Genomic DNA, 25,896 nt, shown 5'->3' with positions numbered 1-25,896 from the left:
CCCTCTTGTTGTGTCCTCACATGATCTTGTTGTGTCCTCACATGATCTTTCTTCTGTGCGTGTGCATCCCTGGTGTGTTTGTGTGTGTCCAAATTTTCTCTTTCTATAGGGACACAAATCAGATTGAATTAGGCCCCACCCAACAGCCTCATTTTACCTTAATCACCTCTTTTAGAGGCCATATCTCTGAGATAGTTATATTCTGAAGTACTGGGGTTTAGGGCTTCAACATATAAATGGGGAGGTACATATTCAGCCATAACAGTCTCTGTTAACTTTATATACTGGCATCCCTGTAGGATTCTGAATGGAAGCTGAACAGAAGTCCAAGACATAAGAATAGACATGAGAGGCTGACCTCAACTTGTGGGGCACAGGGACACGGGGTTCACAGAGGAGAGGTGCTAACTCTGGGCTTTACATTCTCCCATACATTTCATAACTACTTGTGAGACTTCATCCCACCAATGGAGAGAAAAGTGGTCATGACAAGTGGCTCCTCCCCCTGTCATCCAATTGAAAACTCTAACCACACTCCTACCCCATGTGGGCTATATGCCTTCCTGATTGGCCTCTGAGCTCAGGACACAGGTTCAATGACATTTCAGTGCAGACCTAATTCTGATCCAAGATGAGTACATTCCTGCTATTTGTGATAATGGGCTCTGAAAGAATAGGAAGACTCTTCCCACCTCTGTCTTGTCTGTACAGCACTAAGTCCTATTTCATAGGGTAAACTTAACAGGGCATGTTTTTGTTATAGCAGTTAACCTGTCCTGGTTCACAAACACCAAATCTTGATGACTTAAAACTATCAAAGTTTATCTTTGTTTTATGTCCAAGTCCAATGTAGGCTAGGCTAGAGAGTGAGCTACTATTCTTCAAAGTCATTCAAGAACCCAGGTTCCTTCCATCTTGCAATGCCACAATCTTCTATATATGGCCACCAAGTTTGCCATAGATGAGGAAAAGGGGAGTACTAGACCATACAAGTGAAAATGTTGTATGGGCAAGGCCTGGAAACATTTCTGTCCATAATCCAGTGGCCAGGATTCAGTCACAAAGTCCCAAACTAACAGCAAGAAGCCTGGGAAATGATTGTCATGAGTTCCCCAGACTTTTTCATGGCTTTTCTGAACACACATTTATTGTCTAAGCTTCTGTCACTTTATAAACATAGTTTCAGCATAGGGCTTTGTTGTTAGGAAGGAATTTGAGGCAACTCAATCCTTACACAGCAGTTGGTTTTCTCAGCCTACCATTGACTGTACTCCAACTCCTAGAGAAAGATAACCATGCTATTACAGAAGAGCTAAGCATCTACAGGCCATTAGAGCAGGATTGGTGGTCCTTGAGACTTTAGCCTGGGTGGTTCTTTCTTGCCTTGTTCAGACATGTTTCACCATTGAAAGTAGTTTAAATATTATGGCTGTCAGAAGAGCATCCTTCCTTCTTCCTTAGCCACTCTAGGAAATCCAGGTGTTTGCCCTATGCTGTCCTCTAGGGCATCTTAGATAAGGCTAAGGCTGCCCCACTGGAACCTCATGGAGATTCTGGTACTTTCCTTGATTCTTGTGGGAAGTTGTCCTGGGAATCTTAATCTGTTATGATGCTCATTAACCTTCACTAACCTAACCCTTCAACCTCTTTTTTTTTTTTTAAGATTTATTTATTTATTTGAGAGAGAGAGAGCACGTGTGAGCCTGAAAGTGGGGCAAGGGGCATAAGGAGAGGGAGAGAAAGAATCTCAAGCAGACTCCCCACTGAGTGAAGAGCTGGACAGAGGGCTTGATCCCAGAACCCTGAGATCATAACTTGAGCCGAATTCAGGAGTTGGTCACCTAACTGACTGAGCCACCCAAGTGCCCCAACCTCTCTATGTTTTTAAAATGACAACCCCTTAGATTCATTTTGTTAATTACCCAGACTTTTTCTTGAATTTTTACTTTTTTTTCTGTTTCCTAAACTATTATGTACACAGCAGGTAGCCTTTCTTAATTTGGGTGCATGATTTTTTTCCCCTGAATGTTATTCTAAAATTAGGAGGAACCAGCAAAGTACTATTGACTCCCTGCAGTCTAGTCTGGATTCTGAAACTAGAAGCAGAATTGAGGTGATCCGGCTAAAGAAGAATGTGGAAGGGGACCTCAGTGAGATGGAACTCCAGCTTAGCTATGCCAACCGGCAGGTGTCAGAGGCAACCAAATCCCTGGGCCAGCTTCAGACTCAGGTCAAGGTATTTTAGATTGTAATATGGGGGCAGGTAATAAACAAACCAAGAGACAGATTGTGTTGAGCAATAAAAGTAAGGGCAACAAATCTAATCCTTCAAGAGAGCAGGAACATACTTAAATTTAAATTGGTGGAGCTTTGCTCAGAGCATGCATGCAGGTGCATATCCCATTGAACCCAGAGAGATCTGTGCCCCAGGCCTGTGTTTTCTCTCGCAGGACCCTTTGGGTGCAGCTAGATGACAGCACACATCTGAGCAGTGAGCTGAAGGAGCAGGTGGCTATGGCTGAGAGGCACAGCTCTCTTCTCCAGTCCGAGCTGGAGGAACTGAGGTCCTTGTACAAGCAGACAGAATGCGGGTGCAGGCTGGCAGAGGAAGAACTCCTGCAGGCCATGGAAGCAATCTTTTCCATACCCAGGTGAGGCCCATAAACTCTCCCCATTAGCTGCATCAGCTGTGTGAAGGCCATTGTTTCCACCTCTTTTTCAGCCTTGGACCATACATAGTTGCCATGTCAGGGCTTGGGTATGGCATATAAGGCACTGGGAGAGTCTTTGGCAGCAGAGCAATTGGCACACTCTTCAATCATTCCCAGATGTATTAGTTTCCTAGAGCTGTTACAACTCAGGACCACAAACTGGGTGGCTTAAAACAGCAGAAATTGATTCTCTCATAGTACTGAAGACTGGAAGACTGAAACTAAGGTGTCTGCTGGGCCATGCTCCCTCTGAACCTTGTAGATCGATCCTTCCTTGCCGTTTTCTAGCTTCTGGTGGTTTGTTGGCAATCTTTTGGTTTTCCTTAACTTAGAGCTGCATCATTTCAATCCTCTGCCTTCACATGGCATTCTCTCTCCATGTCTTAACACCATCTTTCCTCTGTTAGTATTTGTGTCTAAATTTCCCTTTTTATAAGGACATCAGTCATATTGGATTTGGACACCTCCTAATGATCTCATTTTTAACTTGATTACCTCTGTAAAGGCTCTATTTCCAAATAAGTTCACATTCAGAGATCTGGGGTTAGGACTTCAGCACATCTCTTTTGGTGGGGACCCAATAGAACCCATAATACTAAATCCAAAAGAATGGACTCTCAGAGCATTGATAGCCAGAATTCTGGGAAGACATGAACATTCCCTAGTGTACCAGAACCACTTGCCTGCTTCTCCTGTTCCCTCCAAGCCGTATACTCTCCCAGCATGCCAGGATTAAAAAAAAAAAAAATGTTCCTGCCTCAGAGCCAGGAGATTTCTAACAATTCTAAGTGGCTACTGACAGATTTGATGAGCTGTCAGGACTCTGGAATCTCATGGAAGGTTATACAAGTGACATGAAGCAAGAATTCTTAGATTGTTTGCCATTCTCACAGAATCAGGAGAAACCATCGTGGCTAGGGCAAATGTGTACAGTAAATGGGTCATTCAACATTTCTATGGCACCCACCATAACCTGAGCAGGTATGCATGGGATATATGCAGAATGTCTCCACTGTCCCAAAAAAGTGGAGACCCAAGCAAGGAACTGCAGTGCACTGCTGGAGTGTAGTGTCAGAGCAAGCACACCCCTACAGAAAGCCTTCCCTGACAGTCCTAGACCTAGCTAGATGCACAATACGCTTAACTGGGGCTGTGAAACCAAAGACAGAAGCATGGGGGAGGAGGAGATTGGGCTATTGAGGGAAATTGCTATACTCACTCGAACATGGTAGAGCGGGGGGTAGGAGAGATCAGAGAAATAATGCTAAGAGGCAAGGAGAGCCAGGTCCCCAGGAACCTTGAGTCCGAGACTGATGAAGCTTGAATTCTGTCTTGCAGCTAATGGGGATCCACTGAAGAATTTTAAGTAAACAAGAGTGAGGATCAGATTTTCATTTTAGGAAGTTTACTCTGGTGATTGCTGTGAAGGGTGGATTAAAACAACTATAGGCAGAACTGCCATACCTGGAGTATTTAGAAACATCTGTGGGATCATTTTGGTTGCCACAGTGACTGGAGAGAGCCACTGACATTTAGTGGGCAGAGTTCAGAGATACTAGTGCTAGGTGCAGGATAATCCTACTTCACAAAGAATTGCCCCTCCAAGATTGCCAATTGTGCCCCTACCTAGAAATATTGGGGAAAAGGAAGGATCAGCCAAAGATGTACCAGCTGGAAGGCACTGCAATTAGTTTGTGCCTACGTTTGACTTTCGTGTCCAACAAAACATTGTGCGTGACACAACCCTATTTAGATATCATGTGATATGGAACAAATAGGCTGTGTGTTATGCATAATTCCCGGCAGGCTAACTCACTTCAACATTTTCTTTCTCTCTCAGGAAAGCTTATCTAAATACAATGAGCAGGCTTCTTATAAAGTCAGATATTGAATTTTTAAAAAGTAATCATCTATCTGTAGTACTTAATAGCTATTGGTAATAAATCATTTGTTATGCATATTATAACTGATAATGTACCAGTGGGTCCCAATACGATGAAAGACCACTAGCCTAGAGAGAGCTGAGCACATCAACCAGAGCAAAAGCAGACACAGGGAGGGGGAGATGAATTTGAAAAAAACAAAAAGAAAATTAGGCCGTGGAAACCTGATCTCTAGGACAGAGTTTCTGACACTTTAGGTATATAACAGAAACTAACACAAAAATGCAAATTCTCAGGTTTCATTTCAGACCTACTGAATCAGAATCTCTGCAGTGGGACCCAGGAATCAAATGAATTCTCAGGTGACGCTGCTGGTCCCTTTGACCAGCATATCTAGGTGATACCACATTGTCTGACCAGCATATCTAGGTGATACTACATTGCTCACAAGGACCTCTCCCCAACATTAATCGTGTGGGGGTACCTTGCAATTAATAGAATGCTGTCAATCTTTTGAAAGCATAATGAACATTTTATGGAAACTTCTTAGTCTCTTCTGCATTCCCAGACCTCTAGGCCTAGAATAAATATACAAGGCCAAACTTATCCTTGGCTGATTATATGTGTTCTTTTTTCAAACCTGAGCTGTGACAATCTAGATTGCCCTCTTGCACAATATCTCCTAACCCCCTTCCTCCCCAAAAGAACCAATTAGAGTCATTCAGCTTGAAAAGGTTTTGACCATTATCTCCCTAGCAGATTTTAAATGATTCCACGTATGAACAAGTCAGCATTTATATTTATACCTTCCTTTACAAAGAAAGAGTTTCTATGGAGTTATGTGCAGTGAGCCTCCAGAAAATATCCAGTAAAATACACTTATCCTCAGCACCACCACCACCACCAGGGAAAATCCTGGGGTGGGGGGCATAGAACCTGGGTCTCTGTGAGGACAGAGCATGGTAGCCTCGATGAAGATGCTTCATGCCATTGAGGAAGCAGGGCAGAACCTGTGAGGCTAGAATCTCTTTCTATTTCCAAGGTACAATCCTACTGCTGAGAGAGGAATTTGCTAGAGAAAAGTGAAAGGACAATGAAGAGAAATCAAAAATAGGAACCTGTGCTTCTTCTATTACATTCTCTGTGCTAAGGTTTCACACCCTCAGAAAAGCTGTGCTTCAAACATGGACCAAATAGCAGCAAAAGGAGCCTCAGTCTCTAGTGTCACAACCAGGAAAGAGAATTAGGACGGTGGCAGCCACAAAACACCAAGCATCCTCCCACGTGGCGGAGGGCTCCTGAGGCCTGGGGGATGCGGCTCATCTGAGCTGCACTTCCCGTCTCCTCACTGCAAAGTCAGGTAGAAGGGGAGGTAGATAAAAGGGAAGTGCGGCATGGAGCACTGGGTGTTGTGCACAAACGATGAATCATGGAACACTTCATCTAGAACTAATGATGTAATGTATGGGGGTTAACCGAAGAATAAAAAATAAAAAAATAAAAAAAAATAAAAAAATAAAGGAAGTGCGGTTTTTGTTTTTCCTGGAGCAGCATGCGGGAGACTGATTTTTATTCCCCAACCTCCTGCTCCCCAAATGCCTGCACCTGTGCTCTGGAACACTTGCTTCTACCACATCAGAGAACAAAAGGCAGAACACCGTATTCCTCAACAAGTTGAAAACCAAACACATAGTTGTGGTTTGTAGATAATCTGGATCCATTTCTACTTTCTTATTCAGACAAACTATCTCTTTAATACTGAACCTCTAACAGATGAAATACCTTCCATGCAAATATGCCTTTGTTGGCAAAGGGGAGTTTTCTAGGGAGGCTTCCTGGGGTTGGAAGTACTGCTTCGCTGATTGTGGCTGCTTAGAACAGAACTTGCTCCTGGCCAGAGCCCATTCCCGTTGCATGTCCTCAACCCACCAGCTTGCTTTTGCCTCGCTGGTCTCAACTTGCCTAAGGAGAGTGCCACTTTGCTTTAGAATACTATCCTCCTCAGCCAGAAGAGGAGACTGGAGGTTGATGTTGGCAGGATGCAGAATGAAGCCGAAGAGGCAGTGCAGAGGTGTCAAAATGCAGAAGAGAAGGCCAAGAAGGCAGCCACTGAGGTGGGTCCATTGACTGCTTGCTCACTCCTGTCTTCCAGAGTTGACCCGAGCAGTAGCCAAGGGGCAGAGGCAGATCTGCAGCCAAAAAGAATTCCATTGATTCTCCATACAGCCAGGAGGAGATTAGCTGACCCCTCTGCCTCTCTGTTCCCATTTTGAAAAATTAGGTCAATTAGCTCCTCCCTTCCAACCTACTCTGACAATAAAAAGGAGCAGTTGAATTGCTATAAGCAAAACCTTATGAAAGCAGGAGTTTTTTTGTTTTGTTTTGTTTTTTAAGTTAAGCCACTTTCCATCTAGAGTCTAGAAACAATTCTTCCTGGTCCCTAAAAATAGCTATTTTCCTAGTGTCTGCAATGGTTTGATGATGATGATCTGGAAAGAAAGTTTATTTCACTCATTTCTTACAGCCTATACTATTGTTTGAGTAGCACAAGCAGGTTGGTAAAGAAGGGTTTCAGGGCTGGCGTACCTTCTTTATTTGCAAGTTTAAAAGTGTTGATGGGGGTGCTTTTCCTAAATGGCACTAAGCTCAGCATTGGTGGCCAGCCTTGTCTGAAGCTTTGTGGGAACTGAAGAAAGGCCACCGCTGGGTACCCCCTGTGGGCAGATGCAGCACTTCTCTCAAAGGGCTTAGCAAGCAGAAGGTAACACTCAGCATGAAAATTAGCAGAGGGAGGTGGAGGACCTTGCAGGTCCCAGGCTTGCTGAGCAGAGTATGCACTTAACTGCAGCCTCCGCTCACTCCATCCCCATCAAGTGACTCTGTGTAGTCCATCAACGCCCACCTATGTGCAGCAGCCCTGACTTTGCTATGTGAATGGAAGCTGGTCCTCTTGACGAAAGGATGTGGAAACTGGGAAGACGAGACATTTTGTATTAGATTTCATATTAGTCGTTTTAAAAATTCAGAAGAGGGGAAGAGCTTGTGTCTATATTTGCCTGAGTCATTTGGCAGTTGAGGAGCTAAACAAAACCTTTGCACCAAATCCTGGGCACCAGGTCACTGTAGAATCCAGCCCTCTCTAAGAATAGAGAAGCGTGCCTATCACTCAGCCATTTTGTATCAAGGCAGACATTTCTGCTCTGTGATGGAAAAGAGGTGTGTGAAAGCTTGAAAATGTTTGATGGCCAAGAGAAAAATAATATGCTTAACATTTATTAAAATCCCCATCTAGAGAATGGAATAAAAAGAGTGTCTACTCCAGCTTGGGAAATGTATGCAGTCACACATTATGAAGACTATCTGCTCTAGCGTGCCTTTATAAGATTTTTTTTGACAGTGTTGAAAAATGAACCCACTACCTCTTCCCCCACCTTCTCTAATAGTTCATCTCTGAGTCCCAGCCCCACATAGCAGAACCCCGAGTTGCCTCCATAATTCATTCTTTGCCCTCACCATCTGCACAGACGTCTCACACTTAAATTATACAGATGGTTGGTAACCTGATAGACAGAGAAGCTTTGGCTGGGAGGACAGCGTTCTTACATTAAATGCACTGAGAGATTCATGAACCAGTTCTTAATAATTTTGTCGAGACATCAAGCCCTTGTACACATAGCCAAAGCCAAGAGCAGACTTCACAAACAAGAATTAACCTTCCTTGTGCCAGATTATTGGCACTGAGAGCATCTGTAGCTGCCAAATTCCTAGAGCCTTAAACTTGTTTGTTGTTGTGAGTCACAGAGTTATAAAAGCGAGATGTGAAAGATTTTCATAGGCACCCTTCCATACTTGTCTTGGTACATGATATTATAGGACACGTCCCAGGCTTTAGTCTGTTCAAGGCTGTTGCTTCAAGCTTTCTTTCGATACAGGTGTTGTGCAATGTTCATGCTGTACTTCATCTCTGGTCTGTTTCTGCTACTCCTCACCCCAGTCTCTCTGGTAGCTGATGTCATCTTGATTGCCATACTGTTAACAAACTCAAGGGTGACCCAGGTTAGGAACAGAGCAGTGGGAGGAGATTAATATACAGAGGAAGGCAGGACATCTAGTCAGATGATGACCTGAAGATTGTGAGTGGAAATGTGAAGGTCAGTTGGCTGCCAGCTTTTCTCAGCTCTTTTCTTTCTTTCTTTTTTTAATTTTTTTTATTGTTATGTTAATCCCCATACATTACATCATTAGTTTTAGATGTAGTGTTCCATGATTCATTGTTTGTGCATAACACCCAGTGCTCCATGCAGAATGTGTCCTCCTCAATACCCATCACCAGGCTAACCCATCCTCCCACTCCCCTCCCCTCTAGAACCCTGTTTGTTTTTCAGAGTCCATCATCTCTCATGGTTCATCTACCCCTCCGATTTCCCCCCCTTCATTCTTCCCCTCCTGCTACATTCTTCTTCTTCTTCTTTTTTTTTTTTTTACTTTCTTAACATATATTGCATTATTTGTTTCAGAGGTACAGATCTGAGATTCAACAGTCTTGCACAATTCACAGTGCTTACCAGAGCACATACCCTCCCCAGTGTCTATCACCCAGTCATCCCATCCCTCCCACCCCACCCCCCACTCCAGCAACCCTCAGTTTGTTTCCTGAGATTAAGAATTCCTCATATCAGTGAGGTCATATGATACATGTCTTTCTCTGTTTGACTTATTTCGCTCAGCATAATACCCTCCAGTTCCATCCACGTTGTTGCAAATGGCAAGATCTCATTCCTTTTGATGGCTGCATAATATTCCATTGTATTCATATACCACATCTTCTTTATCCATTCATCTGTCAGTGGACATCTTGGCTCTTTCCACAGTTTGGCTATTGTGGACATTGCTGCTATAAACATTGGGGTGCACATACTCCTTCAGATCCCTACATTTATATCTGTGGGGTAAATACCCAGTAGTGCAATTGCTGGATCGTATGGCATCAGCTCTTTTCTTTCTGTTTTAGGCAGCAAACATATCAGAAGAACTGAAGAAGGAGCAAGACACCAATGCCCACTTGGAGAGGATGAGAAAGAATATGGAGCAGATAATTAAAGACTTACAAAAAAGGCTGGATGAGGCTGAACAGACTGCCATGATGGGGAATAGAAAGCAAATCCAGAAACTAGAATCTAAGGTAGGTGTTTGCATGGGTCAGCATGGGGTCATGATGACTCCCAGTTCAAGACCTTATTGTCCTGGAATATCACTCCAAATGTTCCCTATCTATCTCATCACTTCTGCTTTTAGCACTTCTAGATCATTGAGAGTGTCAGATCTCAATATATTCATTCATTCTTGCTTGACCTTGGACCATCAACCAAGACTTTTCTTGGACTGGATTAACTCTGCCCTCCCTCTTCCTGCTCGGTGAGAATGCATCTTCTCCTGTTCAGCCGCACCAACTCCAGGCCCCCCAGAGCCAGGGTTACCTGCTACTTCCAGGAACACCTGCACAGTATTGCTTCTGTGCCTTTGTTCCTGTTATTTCTCTGCAGAGAAGGCCCATTTTTTATCTGCCAGGGCAAGTGGGAGGGAAACAGCTAAACAAGGATCAAGAAATGCTTAGTGAAGATATAGGAAGGACTGACAGCAATGATGTAGCACCTGCCTTCAGGGAGCTTAACAACAAATAGGAAGATCTCTCTTAAAACTAGGATATTTAAAACTACTGAATCGATTTCAATGACTATGTACAAGTTGAGTGACAAATGCTAGAAGGATAGGGAGAATATTTGGGACTTGACGGTTCAGAAGGGCCCCTGAAAAATACAGTATTTCTTTTGCACATTTATGGTATATCCATACAGTAGAATTCCAGTGCACATCCATGGTACCTCCAGATAATCATGCTGATTGAAAAGGAATGAAGAAGAGCTCTGTGGTAGGTTCTGAAGATCCCATCTAGAGGTACAATGATGATAAAAGGCACAGGCAACAGGTAGAATCTACAAGCTTTTGTGCAAGAGCAGGGGAAATCTAGAAGACAGGTGCACATACACATTTGATTGTGTTTTCAAAAAGAAGGGGTGATAGGATTAGACATTAGCTACCCATAGGAGGAGAACACAGAGATGAAACTGAGACCTTCTGAATGAACCTCATTCCATTGTTTTGATTGCAAAATCACATAAAACATTTACATGCTTTTACATGCTTCATAATTAAAAAACAAATTTAAATCAACGAGCAGAATAAAACAAATCAATCCCTAAAATGTTAACACAAATGGAAACAAGTGAAGCTAACTGTGTATCAAGTTGGGGGACATAAAACACACAGAAGAATTATTCCCAGTGACTTTTAAACATAGTGCTTTGTACGTCCCTCATGGAATACATCTAAGGACAAAAGAAAAAAAAAATCAGCAATAAAGCAAACCGTACTTGCAGTTTCAAATAACAATATCTTATCATTACTACTATCAGTAAGACCAATATAATTCTCTAACAAATAATTATTTAATCTTTTTTTTTTAAAGATTTTATTTATTTATTTGAGACAGAGAGAATGAGAGACAGCATGAGAGGGAGGAGGGTCAGAGGGAGAAGCAGACTCCCCGCCGAGCAGGGAGCCTGATGCGGGACTCGATCCCGGGACTCTAGGATCATGACCTGAGCCGAAGGCAGTCGCTCAACCAACTGAGCCACCCAGGCGCCCAATAATTATTTAATCTTTATTGTGTAAGAACCAAGATCTTTTAGTATGAGAAAAAACATATAGGTATAAGATTAAAGAACTTAGAATATGTCTCTTTTCCCTAATAAAAAAATACAGGCATGATACTGGTATTTCCAATTCAAATTTAACATTGCAGGATTTAATTTTGTTTCCAGTTGCTGTTTCTCCACCATTAAGGCATAGAACCAGTGCTAACTCAGTAGCAATGAGCTCCCAATATCGGCTGATACTAAGGAATTATGATTAATTTTCTTAAAAACATAATCATAAGACTATCATCTGTTAGGATTACATAACGAAATATTTACAGGTGAAATTATATGATGTCTAGGATTTGATGTAATAAAATGATTTTCCCAGAGGAGTGTTAATCAACTTAAAAATACACACATGCGAGAAAAACCTCATCTTCAAGGGGGCCTCTTCGTCTCATGTCTCATCCAGTAGCACTATGTATTAGGTTCCTATATGACAGGGGATTAGAAGATTATTTTAGTGGGCTTCACCTACAAAGAACATGCCCACCTGCCGACTTGCCCTCCCTGAGGACGAGCAAGGACAGTGTGTCTGAAGTGGAGGGAGGGAGGGAGGCGGGGAGTGAGAGATGGGGTCAGACATGCCAGGCAATTTCATGCCTCAGGGCATTAGACTGTGCAATTTTAAAAGGGTAGTCAGGAAGGTCCTGTTGAGAAGGTGGCTTTTGTGTCAAGAAGAAGGCAGGGAGAGAGCCATGGACATTGAGGGGAAGACAAAGAGGAGCCAACACCCTTCCTCTCCTGACTCTCTACCCCTCTTTCCGTTTTATTTCTCCAAATCACTTCTCACCACCGAACATACTCTATATTTTGCTTTGTGTGTTCCCCTCATTAAAATGTATGCTCATACAGGGGAGAGATTTTTGTTCTGTTCACTGCTGTATCCCTAGCCTTGGGGTCTGGTGGGTGGCAAGCATAAAATATCTGTTGAATGACTGTTGACTTTGCTTATAGGACTCCGTCAGGCTGCAGGCAGATTGTTAGTCTATACAGCTCTCCCACAAAACAGGGCTGTCGGCCAGCACCTGCCCTTTAGGCCCCATAGCCTCAAGGTCAGATTTCAGAGATCAGAGCTGAACGGGGATAAAGAAGCTTAAGATCACATAGTACAGTGGCTGGATCCTTAAAGTGGGCTCTATCTAGCTTATTCTCTGTATGCTCACCTACGTTCCTACACACGTGTATGTGTGTAATTTTGTGACCTCACAGGAGACTTGTCACTTCTGCATGGATGAGCCCAACTTGTCGAGCGTGGACGAGCCCCTCCCAGCCTTCAGAGTGTAAACAGGTCTTTTACAAACCCACGTAATTCAATCCACTCGCTTTTGGTGAGGCAGCGTTCCCAGGGAGGCTGCCCTGTTTAACCACGGCCAGAAAGAGTGGATGCATCCCTCCCACTCGGGGAGAGGAGGGGTGGAGGGATGGGTTAGCCTGGTGACGGGTATTAAGGAGGGCACGTATTGAATGGAGCACTGGGTGTTATACGCAAACAATGAATCATGGAACACTGCATCAAAAACTAATGATGTAATGTATGGTGACAAACATAACATAATAAAACGAAAAAAAAAAAAAAAAGAGTAGATGCAGCTTTCCAGATGACTTTGCTCTATTGCAAAGGACCGTGCCAGTCGGCCAATGTGATGTCACTCTGGCTTGCTGGCTGCCAGCCTATGGTCTGAGGTCAGGGTTTGGTTGCAGGTCCATGAACTGGAAGGTGAACTGGAGGATGAAACCCGTCGCAGCTCGGAGACCAGGAAGGGAGCCCGCAGGCTGGAGCAATGCGTGCAAGAGCCGGGCGATCAGGTACTCCAGGAAACTGCTGGCTGTCGGGGCTGGAGAAACGTGCTCCTTCAAGCCTGAAATGGCCTTGCGCGTGTCCTGCCATGCTCTCTCCATCTTTGCCCTCTCCCAGCGGCAGACGCTGACTGACAGTCCCGGGGCTCCTGTGCCATTAGTGGTGTGGGTCGGTCCCTTTCCAGAGCTCACGGGAAGCAAAATGCAAGCGGCACGTCGCAATTAGAAGTGAAAAGCTATTTATATGGTGCTGATTTTTTTTTCACACATACGTCTACAGCACTTGCCGAAAAGATGCCTTCCTGTGAGAGGCTGAGTGAGAACAATGTGTAAATGAAGGGGCTGGCAGAGAGTTGGGGCGGCTCCTCGGCCGGCAGGTGACATGGGGCCCTGGCAACACTGGAGCAGGGGACATCCTCACTCCCAATCTCTGGTGGCACCAACCCTCCAGTCCCCCCGAGGACTCTGTCTGGTACCAGTGCCAGGTGATGCGAAGGCAGCAACTGTTAATGACGAGCCTCCCGAGCTCTCAGCTCCTTTTCCTGTGGACTAACGTTGGTCTCCAGCAAGTAACGAAGAAGCGGGAAGACTTCTTACCGGGAATTAAGGCATTTCTGAAGCCCCAAGATAATCCTTCCCTTTCATTTTCATTTTCCAACCTGTCTTTCCCTTTCTTCAACTGGAGGGGACCATAGGTAAGAGTCCCTGAGAGCAGAGGCACCGTGTCATGCGCCACTCGGGGGCCTGGCATCTTCCTGGCACAGAGTAGGGGCGCACGTGCCAGTTGTTGACCATGGACGCCAGAGGTCACTTTCTAGCCCTCTCCCGCTGCGTGATCTAGCTCGTGCCAGTGAAAAGGCAAATTCATTCCCCGCACCACCCACTTTCACAGCAACTTTGGATCTGCCCGTCTTGATTCTGGCCCCTGAGGCTGAGTTGCTGTTAGAGATGCCAAAGTCTTCCTTCCTTGCAACAGGAAAAAGTGTTGATGAGAAAGCAGAGCGCTTCAGAAACATCATCTTGGGCTAATTAAGATGAAATGAGCTACTTGCGCAGCTCTTCTTTACCGAATAAGTGGTTCTTGTCTAAGACGAGTTACTCTGACACTTCTTTAGACTATGCTTGTTATACCAAAACCACTCAGGAGTGAGCCCCTGGTATGTGCGGCTAAGGAAGTAAACAGCTTGGGAGCATGAAAGATGTGGTATTCTACTCTTCTTGGGGGGGCCAGGAAGTCACCTACCTATGCTGGGGGAGTAAAATGAGGCTTGTTAATAATGTCTGGGTTTTTCTTCTCTTTATTTTCCTGTGGATTACTCATACCTTTTTTCTTGTGCAGACAAGTTCATTATAGAACAAAACACCAAGGCTATACTTTTTGGGTTTTCATTGTCCCCAAGAACGTATTCTTGTTCTATTGTGTTTTATCTTTGTTTCTTCTTAGCAATAATCTTATTGTTCCCTCATGTACTAGTATGGAGGTATAGTTCTTAATGTCTTCCATGTGTCTGCACAGTGCTTAGACTATATCTATTCAATTATGCAATGATTTTCTGCTGTTAAATCAGATAACCCCTACTGAGCACCTATTTCACACAAGATATCAAGCTAGGTGCTGTAACTTTAAAGAGACATAAGAGAACCCTCCACATTCCTTGATATCAGTACCTGGTTTTGAAATATTCAAGATAGATGCTGACTCAATCCAGTCTGTTCTCCTTTAGCATCAAAACAACCACCAGGACTATGAGGCGGGGTGTTTCATGATGGTGCGTCATTGGTGCCAATTGAAAATGTCATTTTGAAAGTGGCCTAAATATGGTTTTCGTTTCCTAGGAAAAATCCTCTGGGAATATCTACGACATTGGTGTGACCCCAACCACAAGAGTTCTATAGCCAGTCCCCATTGAGCATTTATCTTCCCCCGTATCTCCTTCTAGTATTTGGAAGCTCATCAGGTTTTCTCTCTCCAGTACCCAGAATAATGTGCTATAAAGCAGGACATGGGACTAGAACTTAGAACCATTGTAGAAGGTACAGACAGTTTTTCTGCACCCTCCCCCATCCACCTGCTCCATTTTATCTTCAACTGCATTCTATATACCAGGATCTAAGTATAGATGTTATTTAATCCTTACAAATCTAATTACAGATATAGTATCTTCACTTTCAGAGATAAGGAAACAAAATGTGATTTGGGGTAGCTTCTCTGGGAACCAGATGCCAGGATGGAGTTCTAGAAGTACACGAGATTTATTGGACATAACACCTGGAAAGACAAAGGGGAGAGCGAGCAGGATCAGGCAGAGAAAGCCTTCAGACCACAGTGCGAGTCTGACACCCATGAAAGGAAAGGGTGAAGGAAGGAGGATGGACTAGGAGCTGATTCAGCCTGCAGTGCACCTCTGAGCAGTCTCCAGCACAAAGATTGCCTGGAAAGGAACCCCAGGTTGGGCAGAAATGGCCGGATCCTCATAACTGCTGGGCCCAGGTGGTGGCTGGGGGCCGCCTGGGGAGCGGTGATCTCAGGGTAAATGCTACAGCAGCTCCCAAAGGTGCTGCAGCTGGAGGTTTTCAGGTAAGTGCCCCCCTCACAGCTGAATGGCAAATTCTTTCCTTGAAGGGAAATCTGAGCTGCGTCCAGCCGTGGCTACCACAGGGCTGAGATGTGAACCTAAGCCTAACAAAGGCTTTGCCTTCTCAAGTGGGAGGAACATCATTAACATCAGCAACCACTTCTAGCCTTCTTCAGTTTTCTTCTTTGTGGCTTCCTTGACCACTCAGTAAGTTTCCTGGCCTCAGTAAATTGGTTTTAAGAGATTAAACCGCTGTTGGTTTTAGAACTTCCTATAAACACATAATTCTATGAATCTTCAAATTTCTTAAACCTGGGAGGGAAAAGGACAGGCAGATGAAGACAGAATAGATTTTGTTGAAAAAAATAGAGTTGTCTCATTTCCTTATATCTTGGTCTCGCCTTAGTAAGCTAAAAATTCGTAATTAATTATCTACTGTCAGATTGTACATTAAGGTGGGGTGGGGAAGCATGCTACGTGATACAAATGGCTTGATTGAAGTTTTATTTCTTTACTTATGTATTTATTTATATTCAGATAAAATTGACACATAACATTGCAGTAGTGTTGGGTGTACAACATAATTTGATGTTTGTTTACATTGTGAAATGATTATCACAAGTTTAGTTAACATCCATCACCACACATAATTACAAAATTTTTTTTCTTGAGATGAGAACTCTTAAGATTTACTCTTTTAGTAACTTTCAATATATAGCACTGTATTGTTAACTGTAGTCACCATGCTCAACATTACATTCCCAGGACTTACATTTTATAACTGGAATTTTGTACCTCTTGATCACCTTGACCCATTTTTCCCACCCCCATATACCCCTGCCTTTGGCCACGACCAATCTGTTTTTTGTTTCTGACTTTGGTTTTTTAGATTTTACATATAGGTAAGATCATATATTATTTGTCTTTCTCTGACTTATTTCACTTAGTATAATGCCCTTAAGGATTGAAAATGTAAGGACTTCCTTTTTATGGCTGAATAATATTCCATTCTGTGTGTATATATACATACCCCATTTTCTATTTGTTGATAGACACTTAGGTTGTTTCCATGTCTTGGCTACTGTAAATAATACTCTCATGAACATGGGGATGCAGATATCTTTTTAAGATAGTGATTTTGTTTCCTTCAGATAAATAACCAGAAGTGGGATTGCTGAATCATATGGTAGTTCTATTTTTGAGGAAAACTCCATACCATTTTCCACAGTGGCTGCACCAGTTTGCATCCCCAACAGTAGTGCACAAAGGCTCCCTTTTCTCATCAACACTTGTCATTTCTTGTCTTCTTGATATCTCATTGTGATTTTGATTTGCATTTCCCTGATGGTGAGTGATGTTGAGCACCTTTTCATGCACCTATTGGCCATATATATATATCTTCTTTGAAAAAATGTCCATACAGATCCTCTGTTCATTTTTTTAAAATTCCAGTATAATTAGTGTACAGTATTATATTAGTTTCAGATATGCAATATAGTGATTCAACAATTCTATACATTACTCGACGTAAGTATACTCTTAATACCTTTTGCCTATTTCACCCATCCCCCCACCCACCTCCCATCTGTTAACTACCAGTTTGTTCTCTATATTTAAGAGTCAGCTTTTCTTTCTTTCTTTTTTTTTTAAGATTTTATTTATTTATTTGACAGAGAGAGACACAGTGAGAGAGGGAACACAAGCAGGGAGAGTTGGAGCGGGAGAAGCAGGCTTCCCGTGGAGCAGGGAGCCCGATGTGGGCCTCGATCCCAGGACTCTGGGATCATTACCTGAGCCGAAAGCAGACGCTTAATGACTGAGCCACCCAGGCACCCCAACAGCCAGCTTTTCATTTGTCTCTTTTTTTGTTTGCTTGTTTGTTCTGTTTCTTAAATTCCACATATGAGTGAAACCATATGGTATCTGTCTCTCTCTGACTGACTTACTTTACCTAGCATTATACCCTTTAGATCTATCCATGTTGTTGCATATAGCAAGATTTCATTCTTTTTTATAACTAAATAATATTCCGTGTGTATATATACCATCTCTTTATCCATTCATCTTTTGATGGATACTTGGGTTGCTTCTATATTTTGGCTATTGAAAATAATGCTACAGTAAACATAGGGGTGCATATATCTTTTTGAATTAGTGTTTTCATATTCTTTGGGTAAATACCCAGTAGTGGAATTACTGGATCATATGGTAATTATTTTTTGAGGAACCTCCCTACTGTTTTCCACAGTGGCTGCACCAGTTTGCATTCCCACCAACAGCGCATGAGAGTTCCTTTTTCTCCGCATCTTGGCCAACACTCGTTTCTTGTTGTTGTTTGTTTGTTTGTTTGTTTGTTTGTTTTATTTTAGCCATTCTGATAGGTGTGAGGTGGTATCTCATAGTTGTTTTGATTTGCATTTCCCTGATAATGATGTTGAGCATCTTTGCATGTTTCTGTTCCTCATTCCATTTTTTAAATCATATTTTTTGTTTTCTGCTCCGTTTTGCTATTCAGTTGTATGAGTCCTTCACATATTTTAGATATTAATCCCGTATCAGGTACAGGATTTAAAAATATTTCCTCCTATTCCATGGGTTGCCTTTTCATTTTTTTTGACTGTTTCCTTTGCTATATGGGAGTTTTTTAGTTTGCTGTAGTCCCACTTATTTATTTTTGCTTCTGTTGCCTTTGTTTTTGCTGTCAAATCCAAATTTCATAGCCAAGACCAATTTTGAGAAGCTTACCCCATGTTTTCTTCTAGGAGTTTTATGCTTTCATGGTTTCACATCTTACATTTAAGTCTTTAAGCCATTTTGAGCTAATTTTGTGTATGGTATAAGAAAATGGTCTAGTTTCATTCTTTTGCCTGTGGCTGTCCAATTTTCCCAACACCATTTATTAAAGAGACTATCCTTCTATATTCTTCACTCCTTTGTCATAAATTAATTGACCATATATATGCGGGTTTATTTCTGGGCTATTTTGTTTCATTGATCTATGTGTCCGTGTTTGTGTCAGTACCCCTACTGTTTTGAGTACTATAGCTTTATAATACAGTTTGAAATCAGGAAGCATGATGCACTGAGTTTTCTTCTTTCTCAGTTCCTTTGTCTATTTGGGGTCTTTTGTGGTTCCATACAAATTTTAAAATTGTTTGTTCTATGTCTGTGAAAAATGCAATTGAAATTATGATAGGCATTGCACTGAAACAGTAAATTGCTATGTGTAATATGGACATTTTAATATTCTTCTTCCAATCTATGAACATGGAATATCTTTCCATTTTATTCGTGTCTTCTTAAATTTCTTTCACCAATGTCTTATAGTTTTCAGGGCACAGGTCTTTCATCCCTTTGGTTAAATTTATTCCCAAGTATTTTATTCTTTTTGATGCATTTGTAAATAGGATTGTTTTCTCTTTTTTTAAGATTTGTTTATTTTAGAGAGCACAAGCAGGAGGAGGGGCAGAGGGAGAGGGAGACAAACAGGCACCCCACTGAGCAGGGAGCCCAACTCGGGGTTCCATCCCAGGTTACTGAGATCATGACCTGAGCTAAAATCAAGAGTTGGATGTTTAACTGACTGAGCCACCCAGGTGCCCCGGGATTTTCTTTTCTTTTCTTTTTCAGGATTGTTTTCTTAATTTCTCTTTCTGATAGTTTGTTACTAGTGTACAGAAACACAACTGATTTTTGTATGTTGATTTTATATCCTGAAACTTTACTGTTTATTATTTCTAATAGTTTTTGGTGGAGTCTTTAGGGTTTTTGTTTTGTTACATATGCTATTATATTATCTTCAAATCAAGACAGTTTTACTTCTTCCTTTCTGATTTGGATGCCTTCTGTTTCTTTTTCTTGCCTAATTGCTCTGGCTGAGACATCCAGTAATACGTTGAATAAAAGTAGTAAGAGTAGGCATCTTTGTCTTGTTCCTGATCTCAGAGGAAAATCTTAGCTTTTCTCCCCTGAGTATGTTAGCTGTGGGTTTTTCATATACAGCCTTTATTATCTTGAGATACAACCCTCTATACCCACATTGTTGAGAGGTTTTATCATGAACTGATGTTGAATTTTGTCAGATGCTTTTTCTGCATGTATTGAGATGATCATATGATTTCTATCCTTCATTTTGTTAATGTGGTGTATGACATTGATTTGCAGATGTCAGACCATCTTTGCATCCTTGGAATAAATCCAATTTGATTGGGGTGCCTCAGTCGTTAAGCATCTGCTTTCGGCTCAGGTCATGATCCCAGGGTCCTGGGATCAAGCCCCGCATCAAGCTCCCTGCTCAGCGGGAAGCCTGCTTCTCCCTCTCCCACTCCCCCTGCTTGCGTTCCCTCTCTCGCTGTTGCTCTCTCTGTGTCAAATAAATGAAATCTTTAAAAAATAAATAAATAAATAAATCCAATTTGATCATGGCATATGATCTTTTTAATGTATCATTGAGTTCAGTTTGCTAATACTTTCTTGAGGATTTTTGTATCTATGTTCATCAGGGATACTGGCCTTTAATTTTCTTTATTTCTTTCCTCTCTCTTTCTTTCTTATGGTTTGATATCAGGGTAATTCTGGCCTTGTAAAAGGTGTTAGAAGTGTTCCCTCCTCTTCAATTTTGGGAAGGAATTTGGGAAGAAGTGGTATTAATTCTTCTTTAAACATTTGAAAGAATTTACCAATGATGACATCTGATCCTGGACTTTTGTTCATTGAGAAGTTTTTTATTACTAATCCAATCTCCTTACTAGTAATTGTTCTATTCAGATTTTTTCTTTATTGAGATTTACTTATTTATTTAATTATTTATTAAAAAGATTTTATTTATTTTTGTGAGAGAGAGCGAGCAAGTGCACAAGCAAGGGGGAGGAGCAGAGGGAGAAGCAGACTCCCGGCTGAGCAGGGAGCCCATTACGGGACATGATCCCAGAACCCCAGGATCATAACCTGATCCAAAGGCAGACCCTTAACAGACTGAGCCACCCAGGCGCCTGAGTTTTGTTTATTTATTTTTATCATTTTATTTTTTTTAATCATAATAAGTGCACTCTTTAATCCCCATCCCCTAGTTCCCAATCCCTTCACCCACCTCCCCTCTGGTAACCATTTGTTTGTTCTCTGTAGTTAAAAATCTGTTTCTTGGTTGTCTCTCTTCCTTTTTTTCTTTACTCATTTGTTTCTTAAATTCCGCATATGAGTGAGATCATATGGTTTTGGTCTTTCTCTGACTGACTTATTTCACTTAGCATTATGCTCTCTAGTTCTATCCATGTTGTTGTAAATGGCAAGATTTCATTCTTTTTTATGATTGAATAATGTACCAATAATATCACTGAACACACATACAAACACCCAACATCTTTATCCATTCATCTATAGAAGAACTCGTGGGCTGCTTCCATAGTTTGGCTATTGTAAATAATGGTGCAGTAAACATAGGTGTGCATGGATTCCTTTGAATTAGTGTCTTCATATTTTTTGGGTAAATACCCAGTAGTGCAATTTCTGGATCATAGGATATTTCTATTTTTAATTTTTTGAGGAAATTCCATACTGTTTTCACAAATGGCTGCACCAATTTGCATTCCCACCAACAGTGCCAGAGGGTTCCTTTTTCTCCACATCCTTGCCAAACTTGTTGTTTCTTGTGTTTTTGATTTGTTCAGATTTTCTATTTATTTATGATTCAGTCTTGGTAGGTTGTATGTTCTAAGAATTTATCCATTTTGTTTAGGTTGTCCAAATTTTTAGCATATAACTGTTTATAATGTTTCTTATGATCCTTTGAAATTCCGTGGTATCACTTGTAATGTCTCCTCTTTCTAATTTTATTTGAATCATCTCTTTTCTCGGTGAGTCTAGCTAAAAGTTTAACAGTTTATTTAAAATTTTGCTGTTGTTGAAGTATATGTGACATAAAATGTTATATTAGTTTCATGTGTACAACATAGTGATTTGACACCTCTAGATGTTATGCTATGTTCTCCACAAGAGTAGCGACCATCTGCCACCATACAGCGCTATTACAATACCATTGGCTATATTCCCTATGCTGTGCCTTTCATCCCATGACTTATTCATTACAAAACTGGAAGCCTGTATTTCCCACTCCTCTTACCTCTTTTGCCCATCCCCTCCCACCACTGGCAACCACCAGTTCTCTGTATTTAAGATTCTGTTTTTGCTATTTTTGTTAGTTTCTTCATTTTGTTTTTTAAATCACACATATAAGTGAAATCATATGGCATTTGTCTTTCTCTCCCTGGCTTATTTCACTTAACATAATACCCTCTATGTACATCCATGTTGCTGCAAATGGTAAGATTGCATCCCTTTTTTATGGCTGAGTAATATTCTGTTGTGAATATATATATATATATATATATATATATATATATATATATATATATATATATATGTTAGGTTGTTTATTTGAGATCTTTCTTCATTTCTTAATGTGGACATTTGTTATTATGAACTTCCCTCTTAGAACTGCTTTTGCTGTATCCCATAAGTTTTGGTATGTTTTATTTCCATTTTCATTTGTCTCCAGGTATTTTTTTGATGGAAAAAAAGTACGTTTATATTGATAAGAGGTAAAATTCACAATGAGTAAATTAGAGGTACAAACTTTTATGTGAAGAACAATATAGCATCAAAGTATTTTAAAGAACAACTTTTTGTTTTGTTTTGTTTTAGTTTCAGAGGGTAGAGTTTAGTGATTCAACAGTTGCATATAAGCCTCAAAATATTTTGGGGGTTTTTTTAATTTCTCTTTTGATTTCTTCTTTGAACCATTGGTTGTTTAGTGATGTTTTTTAATCTTCATATATTTGTGAATTTTCCAGTTTTTTTTTTCTTATAATTTCAGTTTCATACTGTTGTGGTCAGAAAAGATACTTGATATGATTTCAGTCCTTTTAAATTTATTAAGACTTGTTTTGTGGACTAACATAGGATCTATTCTGAGGAATCTTATATGCATGCTTGAGAATAATGTGTAATCTGTTGCTTTTGGTTAGAATGTATACAGTCTGTTAAGTCCATCTGTTCTAATGTTTTGTTTAAGGACTATGTTTCCTTAATGATTTTCTGTCTGTATGATCTATCTATTGATGAAAGTTGGGTATTAAAGTCCCCTATTTTTGTATTGCTGTTTAGTTCTCCCTTTAGATCTGTTAATATTTGCTTTATATATGTAGATGTTCCTATATTGGTGCATAGATATTTACAAATGCTATACCCTCCTGTTCAATTGACCCCTTTATCATTATATAATGACCTTTGTCTCTTATTAAGATCTTTGTCTTAACATCTATTTTGTCTGATAGAAGTGTAGCTACCCCACCTTCATTTTGGTTAACAATCGCAGGGAATATCTTGTTACACTTTGAGTCTGTTTGTGTCTTTAGGTCTGAAGTGAGTCTCTTGTAGGCAGCAGGTAGATGAGTCTTGTTTTTTTAATCCATTCAGCCACTTTGTCTTTTGATTAGAGAAAATTTAGTCCACTTATATTTAAAGTAATTATTGATAGGGATGTACATAATTGCCAGTTAGTTTCCTGGCTATTTTGTAATTCCTGTGTTCCTTTCTTCTGCTTTTGTGATTTGATGATTTTCTGTGATATGGTCAGATTCCTCTCTTTATCTTGTGTATCTATTATAAGTTTTTGTATCTACTGTATCTACTGTAGGTTTTTGCTTTGTGGTTACCATGAGGCTTACATAAAACAACCTGTATTTATAATAGTTTATTTTAAGCTTCAGTTGGGATGCATTCTAAAGTTCTATATTTTTACTCTCCTCCCTGCCCATGTTTTATGTTTTTGATGTCACCATTTACATATTTTTATCTTGTGTATTCATTAACAGATTTTGGAAGTTAGTTATTTTTACTACTTTTGTCTTTTAACCTTCATACTAGATATATAAGTGATTTACCTACCACCATAACAGCATATTATCCTGAATTTTATATATTTATCTTTGCCAATGAGATTTATATATTCATTTTCCTGTTACTTCTTAGAGCCCTTTCATGTCAGCTTATTGAGGTCCCTCTAACATTTCTTGTAAGGCCAGTCTAATGATATTGAATGCCTTTAGGTTTTGCTTGTCTGGAAAACTGTTTATCTCTCTTTCAGTTCTGAAGGACAACTTTGCCAGGTAGAGTATTCTTGTTTGGTAGTTTTTTTTCTTTCAGCTCCTTGAATATATTATACCATTTCCTACTGGCCTGGAAAGGTTTTGCTGAAAAATCTGCTTACAGTCTTATGGGGTTGTTTTTCTCTTGACAAGTTGTTTTTCTCTTGCTGCTTTTAAGATTCTTTCCCTGTCTTTGACAATTTAATATTGTGTGTGTTGGTGTGGGCCTCTTTGAGTTCATTTTATTTGGAAGTCTCTGAACTTCCTGGATCTGGATGTCTGTTTCTTTCCCCAGGTTAGGGAAGTTTACAGCCATTATTTTTTTTTTTCAAGAACTTTCTGCCCCTTTCTCTCTCTATTCTCCTTCTGCGACCCTTATGTGCAAATGTTAGTTTGCTTGATGTTCTCCTATAAGTCTATTAAGCTATCTTCACTCTTTATCATTCTTTATCTTTTTGTTGTTCTGATGAGAGGAATTCCATTGCCCTTGTCTTCAAGTTCACTGATCCTTTCTTCTGCTTCACCTAGTCTGCTGTTGAATCCCCATATTGTACTTTTCAGTCCACTTATTGTAGTCTTCATCACTGTGATTCTGTTTGGTACTTTCTTAAATTTTCTGTCTCTTTGTTGAAATTTTCATTTTGTTCATGCATTGTTCTCCTGAGCTTGGTGAGCTTCTTCAGGACCATTATTTTGAACTCTTTATCAGGTAAACCACTTACCTCTTTTTCTGAGATTTTATTTTGCTTTTTGTTTGGAGCACATTCCTCTGTTCCTTCATTTTCTTTTCCTTCTGTACTGATTTCTATGCATTACATAAAACAGATACCTCTTCCAGTCTTGATCGAGTGGCCACATGTAGGAGATGATCTTTATTGTTCAACACTTCTCTAGCTCTTGGTTGTTTCTAAAATCTTTGTGATTGTTCAAGCAGTCTTCTTTGTTCTTAGTGGCTCCCAATAGTTGAGGATGTCCTAGCCTATTAGTGTCCCAAAGAGGAAGATCTCAGTACCCAGATGCAGGCTGACTGGAAGCTGGATCCTTAGGTAGGAGCTTTTAAAATATGCAAATATACCTCTTCTAGGGGAAGACTGGGAGATAGACATTTCTGTCTGTTTTTGTGCTGAGCCGAACAGTTTCTTTGTTTGCTACCATCCCATTGATTCTGTGAACACAAGCCCTGCTGGCCACCAGAGCCAGGCTATCAAGGCATGTGTCTTCTGCACAGAGCTACAAAATCCAGGGCACCAGGTCTGTGCACAAGCTCCTTTCTTGGCAGCATCAGCAAGCTAGGGTGGGACAGATGGAGAGCATAAAGCTGTCCCCTACCAAGTTCCCAGTCTCTGGGGGAGATTGCACTCAGTCCCTTGATGTATGTTAAATTAGAAGTCAACTCCTCAGTCACAGCTACTAGATAAATGAATTGGTCTCTTTTACAGAATGATGGCATTTCGGTATGCTGCTACTATACTGTGCCATGGCAGGGGAAGGGGCAGGTGGTTAAGCAGTTTTTGTTTGTTGCAGTCTTATGGGACCCATGAGCATAAGTCCCATTGGCCACCAGAGCCATGCCTTCATGGGGTATTCCCTGGGCAGCAGCCACAAAACTAGGGTGCCAAATATGCACAAGCTCCTTTCTGAGAGATATCCGAAACCTGGTGTGAGGCAGAGGGCAAGTGTGAATATGCCTACTTGCCTCTCCAGACTCTGGAGAGTATCACAGTCAGCCTGTTGATGTGTTTTAAATTAGAAGCTTGCCCCTAGCCTGCAGCTACTAGGATAAGCAAAGAGACATCTTTCATGAAAAGACTGGGTGTTTCTATCTGTTGCCTCTGTGCTGTGTGTGTGTGTGTGGGGGGGAGATATTGACTGAATTTACAGAGGTGGAAATAAGCAGGAAAGCTGTGAGGTAATAGGAGATGAGCCTACTTGGAGTGGAGGAGGTTTGTGGAAGGCAGTGGAAGGTAGGTGGAAAGACCATGAATGTCACCAAAGGTGTTGACATTTGATGAAATAGGTAAGAT

General features: G+C 41.0%; 1 protein-coding gene across 1 annotated transcript in view; it reads left to right on the top strand.

Moving 5' to 3' along the window:
- The window catches only part of MYH15 (myosin heavy chain 15), a 150,687-nt gene that overhangs the window by 120,526 nt on the left and 4,265 nt on the right, over positions 1-25,896 (top strand). Inside the window, 6 exon segments of the mRNA XM_045863921.2 lie at positions 2,040-2,238; positions 2,454-2,629; positions 2,632-2,651; positions 6,583-6,708; positions 9,606-9,776; positions 13,057-13,153. Of these exon segments, the coding sequence (XP_045719877.2) occupies positions 2,040-2,238; positions 2,454-2,629; positions 2,632-2,651; positions 6,583-6,708; positions 9,606-9,776; positions 13,057-13,153 (789 nt within the window).

This window comes from Mirounga angustirostris, unplaced genomic scaffold, assembly GCF_029215605.1.
Source record: "Mirounga angustirostris isolate CCGP_5_RB_7025 unplaced genomic scaffold, mMirAng1.0.hap1 SCAF_1, whole genome shotgun sequence".
Classification (NCBI taxonomy): domain Eukaryota; kingdom Metazoa; phylum Chordata; class Mammalia; order Carnivora; family Phocidae; genus Mirounga; species Mirounga angustirostris.
Note: the sequence above shows the minus strand (reverse complement) of the source record. Positions and strands in the feature narration are given on the sequence as shown.